This window comes from Myxine glutinosa, chromosome 1 (genome assembly GCF_964187855.1).
Source record: "Myxine glutinosa chromosome 1, kmMyxGlut1.1, whole genome shotgun sequence".
Classification (NCBI taxonomy): Eukaryota; Metazoa; Chordata; class Myxini; order Myxiniformes; family Myxinidae; genus Myxine; species Myxine glutinosa.
Window position 1 is genome coordinate 4,935,995 of NC_136261.1, and position 21,523 is coordinate 4,957,517.

At 43.3% G+C, this 21,523-nt stretch overlaps 1 protein-coding gene across 1 annotated transcript in view; it reads left to right on the forward strand.

Annotated features, from left to right (window-relative positions):
- Positions 1–17,957, forward strand: part of LOC137428920 (endonuclease domain-containing 1 protein-like) — a 78,043-nt gene extending 60,086 nt beyond the window's left edge. The window contains exon 3 of the mRNA XM_078778690.1: positions 15,748–17,957. Within this exon, the coding sequence (XP_078634816.1) occupies positions 15,748–15,913 (166 nt within the window). The 3' untranslated portion in view covers positions 15,914–17,957. The remainder of the gene's footprint in view (positions 1–15,747) is intronic.
- Positions 17,958–21,523: the final 3,566 nt, after the last annotated feature.

Here is a 21,523-nt window from a genome sequence, read left to right on the forward strand (position 1 = left end):
CTAACGTGGTTTAAACCGTGCTTTCGTTTTTAGTTATTTAATATATATTTTTTTCTATTCTTTTTTTGGGGATTATACAAATCTATTTGCTTTCACTTCGTTTCTCCTTTGACGATATGGCTAATAGGAGTAGCCAAAGGCCTGCCGATCGTGTTACCGATGAGGGTTTATCGCGTAAGCTCGGGCTGTGCCTTGTCCTGCCGGAGGGAGTTGAAATGGATGACATTTTGCTCGCGATTGGGGATTTGATCGACGTGAGTAACATTCGTGCTGCGTCTCGTATGAATCACAAAATTGTGGTATTTGTTTCGCAAATAAGTCTGGCCGATATTGTTGTGCAGAATGGTTTGACCTTGGGAAACGATCTGTTTGTTCCTGTGTCGTCGATGGACACGCCGGCAGTTAAAGTCATTCTGAGCAATGTTCCGCCTTTTCTCGGTAACGAGGAAATCCTGCACAAGCTCGGTGAGTTTGGCACTGTCGTCTCTCGAATCATTAGGGTTCCTCTACGTACGAGAAACGGCAGGTTGAAGCACGTACAATCGTTTAGACGTTTTTGTTTTGTTGTTCTAAAAGACGCAGCGAAGCAGTTGAACACCTCCCACACCTTTAAAGTAGGCGAGCATGAATATAGAATCTTCATGGCGACCGAGACCTTGATCTGCTATGGATGTGGAGCACACAGACACACTAAGCAGTATTGCCCAGACGCCAAGAAGACGTACACCACAGCAGCTGGGTCGGCCCCCCCCCCCCCCCCCCCTGTGACTGATGCAGTGCCCCCCGTTCATGAGCCTGGTGGAGTACAGACATCCACACCAGAAGACCAGGGTGTGGCAAGTGGTGGCGGTGTTGCTGAGGTTAGTGCAGCAGGGGAGCACCCAGTCGATGTGGACAAGAGGCTGCAACCTCAAGATAATATGGTTTTTGAGGAGGTATTGATGAAAGGCACCGAGGCTAAGAGGAACCTAAAACGTACCTTTTTGAGCGCCGAGGTGGAAGACAAAGGTAGCAAAGTGATACTCATACAAACAAACAGTATCTCAGACTATCCTGATGATTCTCGGCAAGCTGGGCAGGGTGGTGATGAAACAGAGGAGAGTAGGACTTCATCCCTTGCTCTTGTTGAAGAAAATCAATGCACCAGTATTGGTTGTGATGATGGCACCATTGTCCCTTGTGACAACGAGCAGTCCCAGGGCCTGAGTGACAACGGTTGTTGCTCACATACGGTTGAAACGACCAAGGATGATGGTCCAAGCAGACCTATAATAGGCAGCAGTGGTGGCACAGATGTGCCCCTGGTGATGCAACAGGAAGACTGCAGTGGTGATGACACAGAAGGTGTGCCAGCTCCTGACACACAACAAAGGAGTTTCAACGTTGATGTGGTTAGGGAGCTGGATGAGGAAGCTCAAAGCCTTGTGTCTGTGAATGATCATCAGGGAGAAGAACAGATGGAAGCAACAAAGGAAAACGTCATCAGTTTCCTAAACGAGACGTTTAGGCAACGCTATGTTGTGATCAAAGACCATTTTCCTGATGTGAAAACTTTCATCAGGGCTGCAAGACCCCTCCTGCAAAGAAATGACCCAATGGAAATCTCGGAGGCCCAATTTCAGCGTCTTCGGAAAGCGGTCACAAAGGCGAATAAGGAATTGCAGGCGGAGGGTGAGTTACCTTTGTAAATGGCTTTGCGAGAGATATGTATCGCATCCCTGAATATCAATGGGGGTTGTACCCCCTTACAAAAAATTCAGACAATTCAGGTGATGGAGAGGGTGAAAGCCGACATCATCCTGATACAGGAGACTCATGCTACGAACACCCTGGTTGCTGAATGGGGAAAACTTTACCGAGGGCAGTGGTGGCTGAGTGGTTTTACCACACCCAAAGCTGGTGTTGCCATCGCCTTGAGTGATAGAATCCCTGCTCGGAAGATTGTCTTTAAGGAAATTTATAAGGGACATCTGATAGCGGTGGATTTCTATTGCAACACGCAAAGGATCATCATTGTAAACGTATATGCACCGAGTGAGCCCATGGAAAGAAGAGTGTTCTTTTCCACTCTGCATGACTTTGTAAAAGGACTGGATACAACCGCTTTCATCTGTATTGCTGGTGATTTCAATTGCACTATCAATCCTTCCGTAGACAGGACCGGTCATGAACCCCATCCGGCTTCTACGAGGATTTTGGAGAACATCATCAAAAATCAGCATTTGAAAGATGTTTGGAGGTTGCAACACCCAACTTCACGGTGCTATACGTGGTACAGATGCCATGATGGGAGGATATCAATGGCAAGGCTAGACAGATTCTACGTGAATAAGCCAATGCTAAATGTGATGGCCACAACCCAGATACTCCCAACTGGTTTCACAGACCATTACCTGGTTTCAATGGGTTTTAATTTGCCTCTGACCTCAGGTGGTAGTGCGTATTGGTCACTTAATACCCACCTGCTGAATGATATGAGATTCAAAGAGGCTTTTCGAGCCGTGTAGGAAAGAATTCGGTCCTCCAAATTTGAACATGCTAACCTTCGACTGTGGTGGGACCTCGCAAAGGGTCAGGTCAAATCGTTCTGTCAACAATATAGTCTTTATGCCACTAAATTGAAAAATCTCTCGATTGATTCATTAAAGGCTGAAATTGCAGCCCTGGAGGAAAACATTAATACGGCTGGGAAAGACACTACAGGTGACCGGCTGCTATGGACTAAAAAGGCAATCTTGACTGAATTGGTACGGCAGCGGGCAATGGGCACCCTGGTACGCATGAGAATGAGTTATTTAACGTTGGATATGCCAAATAAGGCCTTGTTTGGTTTGGAGAACTCTGTCAAAAAATCACAACATATTCATGGGCTACGTGCTGCTAATGGGCCAATAGTGACCTCCCAACAGGAGATGAAGTCTGTTTTGAAGGGTTTTTATACAAACTTGTACTCCACCCAGAGCATAAGTAATGAGACCTTGCAGGAGCCGGCTACTGGGCTTCCAAGACTTGAGGAAGACCAGCAACGCACATTGAACATGTCAGTTTCGGCTGCTGAACTTGAAACTGCTATGCGGAGCTTGAAGGATGGTAAAGCCTCTGGGATTGATGGTTTGCCCAGAGAGTTCTATAAGACTTTTTGGAAACTTGTGGGACCTGACCTGCTTGAGGTATTTGATGAATGCCTTCATGTTGGAGAGCTTCCCCTGTCCTGCAGAAGAGCAGTCATTTGCCTGTTGCCAAAGGCTGGGGACACTCAACTAGTCGAGAACTGGCGGCCTGTCTCATTGCTGTGTGTGGATTACAAGCTTTTGTCGAAGGCCTTAGCAAACCGTTTGGGAACTGTGATCAGCTCTATTGTGCACCCTGACCAGACCTACTGTGTACCAGGAAGGTCAATTTATGACAATATTTTTCTGATAAGGGATATTATTTCTTGTAATAAGTACTTGCGTGCCAGTTTTGGGTTGTTGTTTCTTGACCAAACAAAGGCTTTTGATCGTGTTGATCATACATATTTGTTTTCTGTTCTGGAGCGGATGGGTTTTGGCGAAACTTTCATTTCCTATGTTAAGCTGTTATACACTAACACCTTCTGCATGATGAAAGTAAACAACAGTTTATGTCCCCCTTTTCCTTTCCGTCGGGGTATCCGTCAAGGTTGTCCCCTTTCTGGACTTCTGTATATAATTGCCCTTGAACCACTCTTAGCATCCATCAGGCAGCGAATAACTCAGGATGTGGGAGCCGTTTTTGGTTCAAGATTTGTGGTCACAGCTTATGCTGATGATGTATGTGTTCTGATTAAGGGCCCAAGTAGTGTTGCTGCAGTGCAGCGTTGCTTTAAAGTTTAAAGACTACTCTGCAGCCTCTTCCGCCGAAGTAAATTGGGGCAAGAGTGTAGCCCGATGGTGCGGTTCAGATAACCTTTCTTTAACACTGCCACCGTCACTCCCACATAATTTAGAGTGGAAAACAGATGGGGTCAAATATCTTGGTGTCTATCTCGGCAACCAGGAAGTAGAAACGAAGAACTGGGAAGGAATGATTGAACAAATTACACACCGGTTGAAACGATGGGAAGGACTGCTGCAATCTCTTTCTTATAAAGGCCGCACTCTTGTTATAAATAACTTGATAGCAGCAAGATTATGGCATAAACTAATTGCCTTGCAGCCACCCAAGGAGTTGATACCAGCCATCCAGCGGGTCTTGGTTAATTTCTTTTGGAATGGATACCACTGGCTTCGGCCGCAAATACTGTACCATCCTCGGAAGGAGGGTGGACATGGAATTGTGGATGTGTCCACCCGGCTTATGGCTTTTCGCCTACAGTCTGTGCAACGTCTGTTGTATGCTGAAGAGCTGCCCTGGCGCTCATTTGCGTTTTTCTTGTTGCAACAAGCGGGAGGCCTGTGTTATGATAGGCACTTGTTCCTGCTGAACCTTGACCATGTCAGCTTAGTTTCAATCCCAACTTTTTATCAGGGTTTGCTGAGAGTTTGGAAAGGTTTTGGGGTTCATCGTTGCCTTGAGGCTTATAATTGCCGGATGTTTATCCAAGAGCCTATTTTCTATAATGGGTTTTTTCCATGCATTCCTCATAGTCCGACTTTGATTAGGAAATTTACTCAAGGAGGAATTGGCAAAGTTTGTGACCTGAGAGATACACCTGGGACAAAATGGATGTCTGCTGGCAGGGTGGCGGCCATTCTTGGTTTAAGATCCGTGCGTATTGTCAGCCAAATTATACGCATCGTCAAGAGGAAGTTTAAGGAGTTAAATATTGGCTGGGAAGGTATAAACAATGTCGAGGATTTTCGGCTGTCTTTCCCTGAAATTAAGGTGCTCCCAGCTCTCCAGTCGAATGGTGAACTTGTATCTCATTTTCACTTGGTAACAAAGGCGGGTATTCACAAGCTCCTTCGAGAAAACCAAGCATCACCCTTCTCCGGAGTGGCATGAGTGGCCTTGTGGTCAGAAAGGTTAGGGCCAGGGTCTCCTGCCACGCCACTGTGGCCTAATATGTACAAACTACCTATTTACGGGTTCCTCGCAGATATCCAGTGGAGACTAGCACATTGGGCTCTCCCTACGAACACCTTTGTTCATCACCTTGACAGCTCAGTGCCAGTAGCATGCCCCTTCTGTGTACAGAAGGAGGATCTCTTTCATGCCTATGTGAAATGCGAAAGACTAATACCTCTTTTCTTGATTCTCACACACCTTTTTGATCAGTTGTCTTTTCCTTTTACTTCACATTCTTTTATTTTTGGTGTATCTTTCAGACCCTCCTGCAAGGACTCTGGTGTTCTCCTAAACTTCTTAGCTGCTGTAGCAAAATATTCAATATATAAATCAAGTTAAATTAAAATTGATAATGGGCATGGGTTTGATGTTGTTCCTATGTTTAAAGGGCTGGTGTCTGCAAGAATAAGGTTAGAGTTTGATTATTATGTGGGGAATGAAAATGTCAAACTCTTTGAGTGCAAATGGTGTATTAATGAAGCCTTATGTGTTGTGAATGAATCGAATTTGTACTTTTCTTTTTAACATTAAGAACTGTTGTTTTTTTCTATTTTTTTCTCTCCTGTAAAAATGTAACTTGACCTGGTGTGTTTTTTTGTGAAATAAATGGTGTTGCAAATTCAATTCAATTCTTTCTCTCTCTCCCTCATTCCCCTCTCAAGCCATGCACTCAGTTCTCACCCATGATATTATGTAGAGGCCTCGAAGGGGGAAAAGAAGGTAGACAAGGAAGGTCTTTCAAAAGAAGAATGAAAAGAAAACTAAGAAAATAAATAAAAAGGAGTTATTCTGGTCCCACAGCCAAACCGACAGTCCATGGAGATACACCTCGAGTGTCTCTTCCTTGTTGCACAAACCTTTTACAATATTACCGAACACAACACACCTCGTGAGCATAAACATAGCAAGGGCTAGGGGATTATCTAATTGGTGAACAATTTACCCACAAATACAATGATCACCTTAACTACCGACGACAAAACGGGATGGCGTAAGATTGGAACAATGGAAGAGACATTCAAACAGCAGCACATCACTCACACCTTGAAATTGGACACCTTCCCTGTTTTCCTGTTTCCCTCACATTACAAGCTCATGGCCAAGCAATACCAAGGCCGTTAAAATAGAAACTAGGCCTGTTCTCTCGTTCTCTCGTTCTCTTCTTCCTCTTCCTCTTCCTCTTCCTCTTCCTCTCTCTCTCTCTCTCTCTCCTCCCACGTTGCACAGCTGCCGCTCGCTTAGCACGCACGTGCGAGCGCCAGGTCTGTTGCTCAGTCACTGGCGGTACGTGCTATGTCTCTTGTTGCTTTTTCCTTCTTCCTACCTTTTGGTCCTTTTTCTGCTGTCCGAGTGCCGGTGTCCCTTTCTATCGTCTTGTCTCCTGAGCGAGATAGGGAGAGACAGCGCGGTTAAAGTTAGCCACTTTAGGTGGTTAACGGGATTTATTTATTTATTTATTTATTTCCCAGTTATTGTTGTTGTTGTTTTTTTATTTATTTAGGCTTTATAAACCCTAGTACCATTTATTGGTTATTTTTTGTTTAGTTACTTCAAATGGCTAGCAAGAATAGTCGAAGTAATGCTGGTTGTGACGCCGATGAGGTGTTAACAGATGAACACGGCATGTGTTTTGTCCCACCGGAAGATGTCTCGCTGGAGGAGACGCTCCTCGCAATCGGAGAATTGATCGGTTGTGAGAACATCCGGGCAGCGTCCCGAATGCACCACAAGGTGGTTGTTTTCCTCTCACGTGTCCGTTTCGCGCGCATCGTCGTGCAGAACGGACTCACCTTGGGTAATGACCAGTTTGTTCCGGTTTCGCCATGGAACACTCCGGCCTCGAAGGTAATACTATCAAACGTTCTACCGACGCTGTCTAATGAGGAGATTCTTCAGAAGCTCGGTCAGTACGGTACTGTGGTGTCGAGAATTATCCAAGCCTCCATTCGCACGACAGACGGGAAGCTTAAGCATATCGAAACGTTTAGACGGTTTTGTTATGTTGTTTTGAAGGATGGTTTGACGCATTTGAATGTCTCTCTCGTTTTTAAGTCGTCAAAACGTGAGCACAGGATTTTTGCGGCAACGGAGAGGTTGATTTGTTACGGGTGTGGTGCACATGGACACACTCGGCAGTATTGTCCTGATGGGGAGAAAACGTATGCCACAGCAGCCGGACCAGCCCCATCCGTGACCATTACGGATGATTCTATAGATGTTTCGCCTTCAGTGCGAGAATCTACATCGGACCATCAAGGTACGGCTAAGAGTGGTGCTGATAAGACCCATACGGATGTGCTTCGTGTAAGCGATGAGTCATCCAGTACAGCTGGCCATCCTGCAACCGATGAGTCAGCAAATGTAAGGGAGAAGCCTCTACCTGTAGAGGGAATGATTTGTGAGGAGCAGTAGATTGTAGATGCGGCGTCTCGGAAAAATTTGAAACGGTCACTTTTAGGTACGAGGAATGAGGACAAAGGTGTTAATGTGTTGGTGGTGCAGACAGGAAGCAGTTTAAATGATTCAGACAGTCCTTCACATGAAGATCAGCAAGGTGGTGAAACTATGGCTGACATGATACCATCTGCTCAGAGTGAAGGGGAACTTTTTCCTGAAGGTTGTAAATCAACCTGTGAAACCGAACAACCTACTCATGACCATATCAATTCTAATGGGGAATGCAAAATACCCATTACCGCTAATAACGACTCCTCCCCCCTCATTGCAATGATGCATGAGGATAAAGAGGATGAAGAACCTAAGGTAGATGGGGATGGAACAGGTGTTTCTGTACAGGTTCAGGAAGAACTCGTTACTAGCGTCACTGAGGGAATTCTAACTACAGAGACACTGATCGGCCATGAGGAACCAGTGGCAATGGTTGACAGGGCTCCCTCCCTTCAGGAGGAAGAACAGCCTTTGGAGATCTCAAAATAAAATATTGTTAGATTTTTGAAGGAAACTTTCAGACAACGGCATCTACGAATGAAGGATAATTTTCCTAATATCCAGGCCTTCCTTGCAGCCACAAAACCTTTGCTGCAAAGGAGCGATCATGTGGAAATCTCCGAACCTGAATTTCGGTGGCTGAGGAAAGCCGTCACGAAGGCAAACAAGGAATTAAATGAGGAAGAGGACTTCCCCCACCAGAAGAATCAACTATGGAACTAAATGTTGTATCCTTAAATATAAATGGGGGTCGTGCCCTTTACAAGAGACCCATGCTACTAGTGCTCAAGTAGCCAATTGGGGGAAACCTTTTAAGGGGCAATGATGGCTAAGTGGGTTCCCTACACCTCGGGCCGGTGTTGCCATTTGCCTAAGTCATAAAATTTGTGCTCAACAGGTTTCACTTAAAGAAATCTATAAAGGGCATTTGATCTCCGTAGAATTTCTTTACAATACCCAAAAGATTATAGTAGTGAATGTTTATGCACCGTGCGACCCAATGGAGAGGAAAATCTTCTTTTCCACTCTACGGGATTTTGTAAAAACTCTGGACGCAACAGCTTTTATTTGTATCGCGGGAGATTTTAATTGCACAATTTGTCCGTCGATTGATAGGAATGGTCATGAGCCTCATGTTGCCTCTACGAAAGCTCTAGAGGACACCATCAACATCTTTCGGTTTAAGGATGTGTGGAGATCACAACACCCACGCTCACGCTGTTATACATGGTGTAGATGCAATGATGGTATTATGTCAATGGCAAGGCTGGACAGATTTTATGTGAACAAGCCAATGTTGAATGTGGTGTCTGCCTCCAAAATTTTACCAACTGGATTCACAGACCACAGTTTAATCTCAATGTCCTTTAAGTTACCCTTTCCACCCGGTGGTAGTGCTTACTGGTCTTTGAATACTCATCTCTTACACGACAAGGAATTTAATGAGGCCTTTCACGTCGTGTGGGAGAAAATTCGCTCCTCCAGACCTGAGTATGATAGTCTCCGGCTGTGGTGGGACATTGCAAAGTCCCAAATTAAGAATTTCTGTCAACAGTATAGTGCATACACCACTAAAATCCAATCAATATCAATCGATCAGTTAAAATCTGAAATTGTATTGTTAGAACAGAATGTTGACGAGGTTGGGAGAGGTGCACGTGACCAACTAATATGGGCAAAGAAAGCAGTGCTAGCGGAAGCGGTTCGGCGATGGGTGCCTTGGTCCGAATGCGAATGAGCTATTTAACTCTGGACATGCCAAACAAAGAGTTCTTTAAGTTAGAGTCTTCCCTCAAAAGGTCACAACAAATTCATACTTTATAGAGGATTCTTAATCATTACTGATCATTATGTTTGTTCTTACGTCTTTCAGACCGTGTTCATTGTTGAAGTTGCAATAAACCGCCAACTGGATTAACAAAGAGAACTGGTCTTATTTATGAACACGGTCTTGCTCCATTGATCGCACCGATGTCAATCTATTCCAAAGAATTACATTTGCATGAATCCACGGAGGCACTTTCAGGGAAGATGGCGAGGATCAGGCAGGTCTAATCATCTCTCTCTCTCCTCCGAGAAACCGGCGAATGCTCTTCTCTCTCTCTCAAATGATCAGACAAGGTGATAGAAAGGAGGACACCATAACTCAGACGATATGGAGACTGGAGAGAGAAAGATCCTTGCGCAGAGGTTCATCACAGCACTCTAGTAACTGCACTACTTTATCGCGGCCAGTGATTTTGGTTGCATCGACGTATTCAGACCATCGTGACTCGAAGTAAGCCCACTCTTCACTGGAGCCAGCAGCGACAATTGTGGGCCTTTTGACTTTTTCAACCTTGGCGGCATGTCCAGGGGCGTGTATGGCACTGTGGGCAGTGATGAGTGCGGCCACGATAGCAGGATCGAGGTCTTCAGTGGTGCAGTCAGCAGGCATCGTGGCTTTGGTCAACTTGCACCGTGTTCATAAATAAGACCAGTTGTCTTTGAATACTATAAGTCAAGCACATTTAACACTTGTGAGCATCAAACATTGCCTCTAATGGATGGCCTGCCAATGAAACTGATGGTGGATCCTAATGCTGAACCAGTGGCACACCACACACCGGTACCAGTCCCACTACACTGGCGGGATGTGGTCAAAGCTGGGATAGACCACGATGTACAGTTGGGTGTGCTTGAACCAGTCCCCATTGGTGAACCCATCACCTGGTGCCATAGAATGGTTGTCTGTGCAAAGAAGAATGGCCAGCCACGCCGCACCATTGATTTCCAGGCCCTCAACGCACATGCTACACAGGAAACACATCACACGCCATCACTCTTTCATCAGGCTAGATCGGTTCTGAACGGTAAGAAGAAGACGGTCTTTGATGCGTGGAACGGTTACCACAGCGTGCCCATCTGCAAAGAAGACCGGCACCTGAGCACCTTCATCACACCCTGGGGTAGATACCGCTATAAAACAGCCCCTCAAGGGTATATTGCATCTGGCGATGGATATACAAGACGTTATGACAAGAGTGTCTGACATCCCCAATAAGACCAAGTGCGTTGACGACGTCTTGCTATGGTCTGACTCGCTGGCAGACAGTTTCTTCCAGGCTGTTCAGTGGCTTGACACCTGTGGACAGAATGGAATCACCCTGAACCCTGACAAGTTTGTGTTTGGCGAAGATATAGTGGAATTTGCTGGGTTCGAAATAACTCCCAATAGTGTCCGTCCTTGCAGGAAATACCTACGCGCGATCCTCCATTTCCCAACACCCAAGGACATCACAGATGTACGTTCTTGGTTTGGACTTGTCAATCAAGTGTCATACGCTTTCAGTATGGCTGAGAAGATGTTGCCGTTCCGGCAACTACTTAAACCTAGTACACCGTTTAAGTGGGATGAGCATCTCCAAGATGCATTTGAAGAGTCGAAAGGTGGCATTGCCAGTGAGATCGAGGAGGGTGTCCGGATATTCGACCCAAGCAAGCCCACGTGCCTCGCTACAGACTGGTCCAAGACTGGCATTGGCTTCTGGCTACTGCAGAAACACTGCACCTGTACCAACATAAAACCCTTCTGTTGTCACACAGGATGGAAAATCACACTCATTGGCAGCAGATTCACCCACCCTACTGAATCACGTTATGCACCAGTTGAGGGTGAGGCACTAGCAGTTGCTGATGCCCTAGACAAGGCCAGATACTTTGTTCTGGGATGTGAAGACCTCATAATCGCTGTTGACCACAAACCTCTGCTCAGGATCTTTAATGATCGATGTCTAGAGGATATCTCAAACGCTCGACTTCGGAACTTGAAGGAGAAGACCTGTCGATACAGGTTCCGGATGGTCCAGGTGCCGGGGATTAGACATCGCGCCACAGACTGCATCTCACGCCACCCAACCGGAGAGCCTGTGAAACTGACCCTCACTGATGATATGGCAGCCATTGATTCCACACCCATCATCCTGACGCATTCCAAAACCCTCCTGAGTGGCTTACGTAGATCAGCACCAGAAACCCCCGACGACTATGTTTCCACGTCTGCTATGTCCTCCCTCGCCTCACTCAGCCTCAAATCTGTAACATGGGACAGGGTTCGAACCGCAATAGCGAGTGACAATAACATGCAGAGCCTTGTTGGCCTTATCGAGTCAGGTATCCCTGAATTCCATCATGAGCTCAACGTTGTATGTTGTATGCGTTGTATGTTGTATGTTGTACAACGTTGTATGCGAGATTTCTCCACAGCCTCTTCCGGTGGGATCAATTGGAATAAAAGTACAGCATTATGGTGTGGCAAAAGCAGTCTCTCTTGTGTATCACCACCTTCACTCCCACATAACCTGGTCTGGAGAACGGATGGCGTTAAATATCTTGGAGTGCATATTGGTAATCGTGAAACAGAAATGAAAAATTGGGAAGGAGTGCTGGAAAAAATTATGCACAGATTGAAAGCATGGAAAGGACTGCTGAGGTCCATCTCCTATAGAGGTCGTACCCTTGTCATAAACAATCTGGTTGCAACAAAATTATGGCACAGAATTATTGCTTTACAGCCATCAAACCAACTAGTTATGGCTACTCAACGAATGCTGGTAAACTTCTTTTTGAGTGGCTACCATTGGCTGAGGCCTGAGATATTGTACTACCCCCGGAAGGAAGGTGGCCAGGGCATGGTTGATATCTCTGGCTGGGTTGTGGCCTTTCGGCTGCAGTCTCTGCAGAGACTACTGTTCGCTGAACAGCTGCCCTGGCGGCCTTTTGCGTTTTTTCTGTTACAACAGGCTGGTAAACTGAGATATGATCGGCAGCTTTTTTTGATAGACCTCGAGCATATAAACTTTGCCTCTCTTCCGAGGTTCTTTCAGAGTTTAATGGATACTTGGAAAAGGTTTGACGTCCACCGCTTCCTTGAGGGCTACAATTGTCGAATGTTCCTTCAAGAACCCCTTTTCTTCAATAACTATTTTCCTGGTATCCCTCATAGCCATGCCCTGATTTAAAAAATTATCCTAGGAGGGATCAACAAAGTATGTGTCGGAGAGATTCATCTGGAATTAAGTGGAAACCTGCTGGGTTTGTGGCAACCTCAGTTGGATCTCGATCTGTCTGACTTGTAGCCCAAGTTGTACGTATAGTCATTAGGAAATTTAGACAGCTAAACATCGGCTGGGAAGGTGTTGGTAACATTGAGGATTTTCGGTTACGTTTCCCTGAAATCAAAGTGCTCCCTTCTTCTTCTCTTCAGCCGTAGATTTAACATACCCCTCCTTTTCATCTTGTAACTAAGATTGGAATCCGTGATCTCTCTCGACAAAATAAGAATGTACCCCTCTCTGGGAGAACACGAGTATCTTTGTGGTCAGAGCGGTTAGGATCGGGGTCTCCCTCTACTCCCCTTTGGCCTCACATGCACACCTTACCAATACATGGTGTGTTAGCGGATATACAATGGAGGTTAGCACACTGGGCGCTCCCCTCCAATATTTTTGTTCACCGTATTAACAGCTCGCTGCCGGAAACTTGTCCTTTCTGTGATCAGAAGGCGGATTTGTTTCATGCTTATGTACAGTGTCGTAGACTGACATCGCTTTTCTTGTTCCTTGAATATCTCTTTCACCAACTGTCCTTTCCTTTCAATATGCATTTGTTTATATTTGGTGTGTCTTTCAGGCCCACGTGTAGAGACGTGGGTGTTCTTCTCAATATTTTGGATGCTGTTGCAAAATATGCAATATATACAGTCATGTGAAAAAGTAAGTACACCCCATGTAAAGTTTTGACTTTTTCAACATATTTCAACATACAGCTATTTGATCTTCATTTCAACAATATTGATAGATAAAGGTGATATAATATAACAAATATCATGAAACATTTACATTTTGTAGTCCATTGTATAATTTAAATAAACATGAATGCAAATTTCACATGTGGAAAAAGTAAGTACACCCTTGGCTCTAATAGGTGGTATTGCCCCCTTTGGCAGAAACAACCTCAAGTAGGCGTTTCTTATAACTGTCTACCAGTCTCTGACATCGACTGGGAGAAATTTTTGCCCACTCCTCCATGCAGAATTCTTTCAGCTGTGCGATGTTTGAGGGTTTTCTTGCATGCACAGCTCGTTTCAAATCCCCCCACAACATCTCGATGGGATTTAGATCCGGGCTTTGACTTGGCCATTCCAGAACCTTCCATTTCTTTCTTTTCAGCCATTCCTTGGTGGATTTACTGGTATGTTTAGGGTCATTGTCATGTTTGAAGGTCTACCTTCGGTTGAGCTTCAACTTTCCAACAGATGGCCTCACATTATCCTCAAGCACCCTCTGGTACAATGAAGAATTCATAGTGGATTCTATAATGGTGAGCTGCCCAGGCCCTGATGCAGCAAAGCTGCCCCAAACCATAATATTTCCACCACCATGCTTTACAGTTGGAATCAGGTTCTTGTAGTCAAATGCTGTCTTTGGTTTTCGCCAAACATGTCTTCTGGTACTGTGGCCAAATAGCTCTACCTTTGACTCATCTGTCCAGAGCACATTGTTCCAGAAGTGCTGGGCTTTGCCAAGGTGTTCATTGGCAAACTTTAGTCTTGCCCTGATGTTCTTTCTGGACAGCAAAGGTTTCCTCCCGGCACACCTCCCATGTAGATCAAATTTGTGCAGCCTCTTTCTAATAGTAGACTCGTGCGCTTTCACATCAACAGTGGCAAGAGCTACCTGTAGGTTCCGTGATGACATTCTGGGGTTCTTAGAGACTTCTTTCAGCATCTTGCGGTCTGCTCTCAGGCTGAACTTGCTGGGGCGGCCTGGCCTGAACAAGTTGGCAGTTGCTTGGAATCTTCTCCACTTGTGGATGATCTTCTGGACAATCGAATGATTGATTTCAAATTGTTTGGAGATCTTTTCAAATCCCTTCCCAGACTCGAAGGCATCTATAACCTTCTTTCTGAAGGCCTCAGAGAGCTCTTTTGATCTCGGCATGGTGACGCCGCACACTTCAACAACAAAGAGCAAACCAAACTAAATGTCTGAGGTTTAAATATGACAGGTACCTCCAAGATTCTCTCTAACGATGTTCTAATAATTTTCACCTGAGCTGGTGCACCTGATTCTAATTTTAGGTATTTGAAGTAGTGATAAATGTAGGGGTGTACTTACTTTTTCCACATGCGACATTTGCATTTATGTTTATTTAAATTATACAATGGACTACAAAATGTAAATGTTTCATGATATTTGTTATATTATATCACCTTTATCTATCAATATTGTTGAAATGAAGATCAAATAGCTGTATGTTGAAATGTGTTGAAAAAGTCAAAACTTTACATGGGGTGGACTTACTTTTTCACATGACTAAGTCTCGGAAAATTAAAATAGATAACGGCTATGGCTCTGATGCTATTTCTATTTTTAAAGGGTTTGTCTCAACAAGACTCGAGCTAGAATTTGATTTCTTCTTCAGTAATGGAAACGTCCAACTTTTTGAGAGAAAGTGGTGTATTGGCAATGTTTTGTGTTCAGTCGATGATTCAAAAGTGATAATTAATTTATAATCGCTGATTGATTTGACTTTTTCTTTGGAACTGATTGCTTGCACATATGTTTCTTCATGTGTCCTTGAATACATTTCTCTCTCTCTCTCACTTAATTTTTCGCTTAACTTAAATGAAACGCTTAATTTTGCTCTTGATGTATTCATAGCTCTTGCATGAGGTTTTTTCCTTTAAAATTGTTTGTGGTTTTGTGTGTCTTTACCTTTGGTTTGTAAAATATTTTTTATATTTGCTGGTTTCTTTTAAATATCCTTTGCTCCTTTTTGGTGTATTCATTATCCTTATGCAATGTTTCTGTAAACTGGTTGCTTTGCTTACAACTGCTTTGTGGAATGGCTTTACACTTTTATAATTAAAGGACACAAAAGTCAGTCTTTTTTTCTTTTCTTTTCTTTTCTTCTCTTCTCTTCTCTTCTCTTTCTTTCTTTCTTTCTCTCTCTCTTTCTCCCTCTCTTTCTCTCTCTCTCTCTCTCTCTCTCTCTCTCTCTCTCTCTCTCTCTTTCTCTTTCTCTTTCTCTTTCTCTTTCTCTTTCTCTTTCTCTTTCTCTTTCTCTTTCTCTTTCTCTCTCTCTCTTTCTTTCTCTTTCTCTCTCTCTCCAATTATGTGACTACCTTTCCAGGACCCCTTCCCCATACACCACCGAGGTGGTTGAAGGACTTGTGGTGTATTTTTGTATGATTTACATGAAAACCCTCTCCCTCTCCCGACCTCCTAGGATAAAGGGCAAGATTGTCGGGGAGCCATTTGTTTACTGGGGAGAGAACAAGGATGACAGCACATTACACAAGGTGTACACCTGGGAGGGTCTACACAAGTTTGAGAATGATATTCTACAGCCTGACGCATCTCCGCGTGTAAAAGTAAACATCTTTGAAGAATAGTCTTGGTCCCGGTCACTCGCTCACCTTTGTAACCGCAAGAGGAACACCTGTTCACTTGGTAACAGTGGCCTTCCCACAAGGACCTCATCACCGGTCATGCTGGTTGTCAATCTGGGTGTGCTACACTGGGTCTTTCACTGCTTTGAAAAGTTCACTTCACTGTTAAAACAAGAATGATCTTTCTGAATGGGATCATAACCGATTAATCAATTAACAATGATTTCATATGTGATAGAAAATATAAATCTAAATATTGATTTTTATTCCATTTTGGTGGTGGTACATTACAGATTCATCAATTAACAATGATTTCATATGTGATAGAAAATATAAATCTAAATATTGATTTTTATTCCATTTTGGTGGTGGTCCATTACGGATTAATCAATTAACAATGATTTCATATGTGATAGAAAATATAAATCTAAATATTGATTTTTATTCCATTTGGGTGGTGGTACATTACAGATCAATCAAATAACAATGATTTCAGGTGTGATAGAAAATAGAAATCTAAATATTGATTTTTATTCCATTTGGGTGGTGGTACATTACAGATTCATCAATTAACAATGATTTCATATGTGATAGAAAATATAAATCTAAATATTGATTTTTATTCCATTTGGGTGGTGGGACATTACAGATTAATCAATTAACAATGATTTCATATGTGATAGAAAATAGAAATCTAAATATTGATTTTTAATTCCATTTGGGTGGTGGTCCATTACGGATTAATCAATTAACAATGATTTCATATGTGATAGAAAATATAAATCTAAATATTGATTTTTATTCCATTTGGGTCGTGGTACATTACAGAATAATCAATTAACAATGATTTCATATGTGATAGAAAATATAAATCTAAATATTGATTTTTATTCCATTTGGGTGGTGGGACATTACAGATTAATCAATTAACAATGATTTCATATGTGATAGAAAATACAAATCTAAATATTGATTTTTAATTCCATTTTGGTGGTGGTACATTACAGATTCATCAATTAACAATGATTTCATATGTGATAGAAAATATAAATCTAAACATTGATTTTTATTCCATTTGGGTCGTGGGACATTACAGATTAATCAATTAACAATGATTTCATATGTGATAGAAAATATAAATCTAAATATTGATTTTTATTCCATTTGGGTCGTGGGACATTACAGATTAATCAATTAACAATGATTTCATATGTGATAGAAAATATAAATCTAAATATTGATTTTTATTCCATTTGGGTCGTGGGACATTACAGATTAATCAATTAACAATGATTTCATATGTGATAGAAAATACAAATCTAAATATTGATTTTTATTCCATTTGGGTGGTGGGACATTACAGATTAATCAATTAACAATGATTTCATATGTGATAGAAAATACAAATCTAAATATTGATTTTTATTCCATTTGGGTGGTGGTCCATTACGGATTAATCAATTAACAATGATTTCATATGTGATAGAAAATATAAATCTAAATATTGATTTTTATTCCATTTGGGTAGTGGTACATTACAGATTCATCAATTAACAATGATTTCATATGTGATAGAAAATACAAATCTAAATATTGATTTTTAATCCATTTGGGTCGTGGGACATTACAGATTAATCAATTAACAATGATTTCATATGTGATAGAAAATATAAATCTAAATATTGATTTTTATTCCATTTGGGTCGTGGGACATTACAGATTAATCAATTAACAATGATTTCATATGTGATAGAAAATATAAATCTAAATATTGATTTTTATTCCATTTGGGTGGTGGTACATTACGGATTAATCAATTAACAATGATTTCATATGTGATAGAAAATACAAATCTAAATATTGATTTTTATTCCATTTGGGTGGTGGTACATTACGGATTAATCAATGAACCAGATTTCATATATGATAGAAAATACAAATCTAAATATTGATTTTTAATTCCATTTGTGTGGTGGTACATTACGGATTAATCAATGAACAATGATTTCAGGTGTGATATTAAAAATAAAGAGTGGAAATGTTCAAACATCTTTGTGTCTCAATTGTAATATTCACAAAATAAAACACGATTGTTGAAAGAAGTGAGAAACTAACATTTCAAGAATCAAACACAGAGCACAAACACCATATTGTAACATGTGTGTGGTGTGTGAATCAAACACTGAACACAAACCCCATATTGTAACATGTGTGTGGTGTGTGAATCAAATATGGAACACAAACCCCATATTGTAACATGTGATTGGTGTGTGAATCAAATAATGAACACAAACACCATATTGTAACATGTGTGTGGTGTGTGAATCAAATACTGAACACAAACCCCATATTGTAACATGTGTGTGGTGTGTGAATCAAATATGGAACACAAACCCCATATTGTAACATGTGATTGGTGTGTGAATCAAATACTGAACACAAACACCATATTGTAACGTGTGTGGTGTGTGAATCAAATACTGAACACAAACCCCATATTGTAACATGACGTGTCAGTGGTGTGTGAATGAAGCAGTCAATGTGATTTAAATTTGCTAGCCAATTAGGAGTGACGTCATGTGGGGTCATTTTAATTACACTGACCAGAGCAGCCAACGGTCAATCCGACAGTTCAGGTGAGGTGATCCAGGTGAGGTGATCCTCAAGGAACCTGCATGACATTCTGTCCCGGTTTCCTCAGAAAACTCCGCACAAGATTCCATGAATTCCTTGAACAATGGAGCTGTTTGCCTTCGGCCCTTTAATCATTATTGCCATCTCAATCCTGATGTCTGTTTTCATCTCTCGACCCTTGGAATTCTTAAATTCTCCCCTTTTTGTGTTGTGTTTGGGAATGCGGTGCCAAACTCTCTAACCCCATTATCTTCACACCAGGGTCCACCCATACACCAGATCCAGGTTACCACACCCTCACCCCAGTATCCTCTCCATGTCATGTTCACACCAGGGTTCCCCCACACACCAGATCCAGGTTACCACACCCTCACCCCGGTACCTCTCCATGTCATGTTCACACCAGGGTTCCCCCACACACCAGATCCAGGTTACCACACCCTCACCCCAGTATCCTCTCCATGTCATGTTCACACCAGGGTCCACCCATACACCAGATCCAGGTTACCACACCCTCACCCCAGTATCCTCTCCATGTCATGTTCACACCAGGGTTCCCCCACACACCAGATCCAGGTTACCACACCCTCACCCCGGTATCCTCTCCATGTCATGTTCACACCAGGGTTCCCCCACACACCAGATCCAGGTTACCACACCCTCACCCCAGTATCCTCTCCATGTCATGTTCACACCAGGGTTCCCCCACACACCAGATCCAGGTTACCACACCCTCACCCCAGTATCCTCTCCATGTCATGTTCACACCAGGGTTCCCCCACACACCAGATCCAGGTTACCACACCCTCACCCCAGTATCCTCTCCATGTCATGTTCACACCAGGGTTCCCCAACACACCAGATCCACGTTACCACACCCTAAACCCCAGTATCCTCTCCATGTCATGTTCACACCAGGGTTCCCGGACACACCAGATCCAGGTTACCACATCCTCACCCCAGTATCCTCTCCATGTCATGTTCACACCAGTGTTTCCCCACCACTCCTTTGTTTTCTTCACTCTGAGCCCCTTTTGGCATGGATGGTGTGCGCATGGATGGTGTACGTGTCGGGCACGGATGGCGTGTGCGTCGGGCACGGACGGCGTGCACGTCTGGCATGGAAGGTGTGTGCATCTGGCATGGATAGTGTGCACGTCTGGCATGGATGGTGTGCGCATCTGGGATGGATGGTGTGTGCATCTGGCATGGATAGTGTGCGCATATGGCACAAATAGTGTGTGCATTTGGCATGGATAGTGTGCACATCTGGCATGGATAGTGTGAGCATCTGGCATGGATAGTGTGCACATCTGGCATGGATAGTGTGCACATCTGGCACGGATAGTGTGCGCATTTCGCATGGATATTGTGCACATTTGGCATAGATAGCGTGGGCATTTGGCATGTATAGTGTGCGCATTTGGCATGGATAGTGTGCACATCTGGCATGGATAGTGTGTGCATCTGACAGGGATAGTGTGTGCATTTGCCATGGATAGTGTGTGCATTTGACATGGATAGTGTGTGCATTTGACATGGATAGTGTGTGCATTTGACAAGGATAGTGTGTGCATTTGACATGAATAGTGTGTTCATCTGACATGGATAGTGTGTGCATTTGGCATGGATAGTGTGTGCATTTGGCATGGATCGTGTGTGCATTTGACATGAATAGTGTGTGCATTTGACATGGATAGTGTGCACATTTGACATGGATTGTGTGTGCATTTGGCATGGGTATTGTGCGCATTTGGCATGGATAGTGTGTTCATTTTGCATGGATATTGTGTGCATCTGACATGGATAGTGTGTGCATTTGACATGGATAGTGTGCGCATTTGGCACGGATAGTGTGCACATCTGGCACGGATAGTGTCCGCATCCGGCACGGATAGTGTGTGCATTTGGCACGGATAGTGTGCACATCTGGCACGGATAGTGTGCACATCTGGCACGGATAGTGTCCGCATCCGGCACGGATAGTGTGTGCATTTGGCATGGATAGTGTGTGCATTTGGCATGTATAGTGTTTGCATTTGGCATGGATAGTGTGTGCATCTGGCATGTATAGTGTGTGCATTTGGCATGGATAGTGTGTGCATTTGGCAAGTATAGTGTGTGCATTTGGCAAGTATAGTGTGTGCACATTCAGCTTGAAATGTTTATGTGTTTCTTTTACTCACTTTCTCCGTACACCTCAAATCAGGTACGTACTCAACCACACTCTACTCATTCCTTACACTTCATTTGCCGTGGTTTCTGTGATTTGTTTCAAGGTTATAAATCAATCCTATCTGATTGTATGGTTATTATAATGCAATAGAAGAACGAAAATAAATCATTTCTAAATATAATCTCCCTTTTTGGTGCAGAGAGAGAGTTTGATTAGAAAACGGAAACATTACACTTCACACACAATGGAAACAGGTACGGTATGCTGTGCTCGATGGAAACAAAATGGCTTCGAATTGCAAGGTGTCGGGACTTGGAAATACAGGGACTCTAATCGAACTGCTCCTACACCCTCTTCATGCTTCTCCTCACCCTCTCCATGCTCCCCCACACCCTCTTCACAATCCCCCTTCTCACGCTCCCCCACACCCTCTTCATGCTTTTCCTCACCCTCTCCATTCTCCTCCACACCCTCTTCATGCTCCTCCACACCCTCTTCATGCTCCCCCACAACCTCTTCACGCTCCCCAAACTCTCTTCACGCTATTCCACACCCTCTTCACCCTCCCCCCACCTCCTCTACTCTTTCTATTTCGTTCATAAGTCATTCTGTCCTGAATCTATGGCTCTCAGCACAAAGTTCTGCTACATATTCAGTCAGTCGAGGATAAAGGAGATAATATGACAAATGAGATTCCAGCGGTTCCCAAGTTTCATGTACAGCGCGTCCCAAGTGCCTATGAGTTTGCCTCATAATGGCGAATTTCAGATCGGCCTATAGTTCCTTAATTCTTACTTATCCAA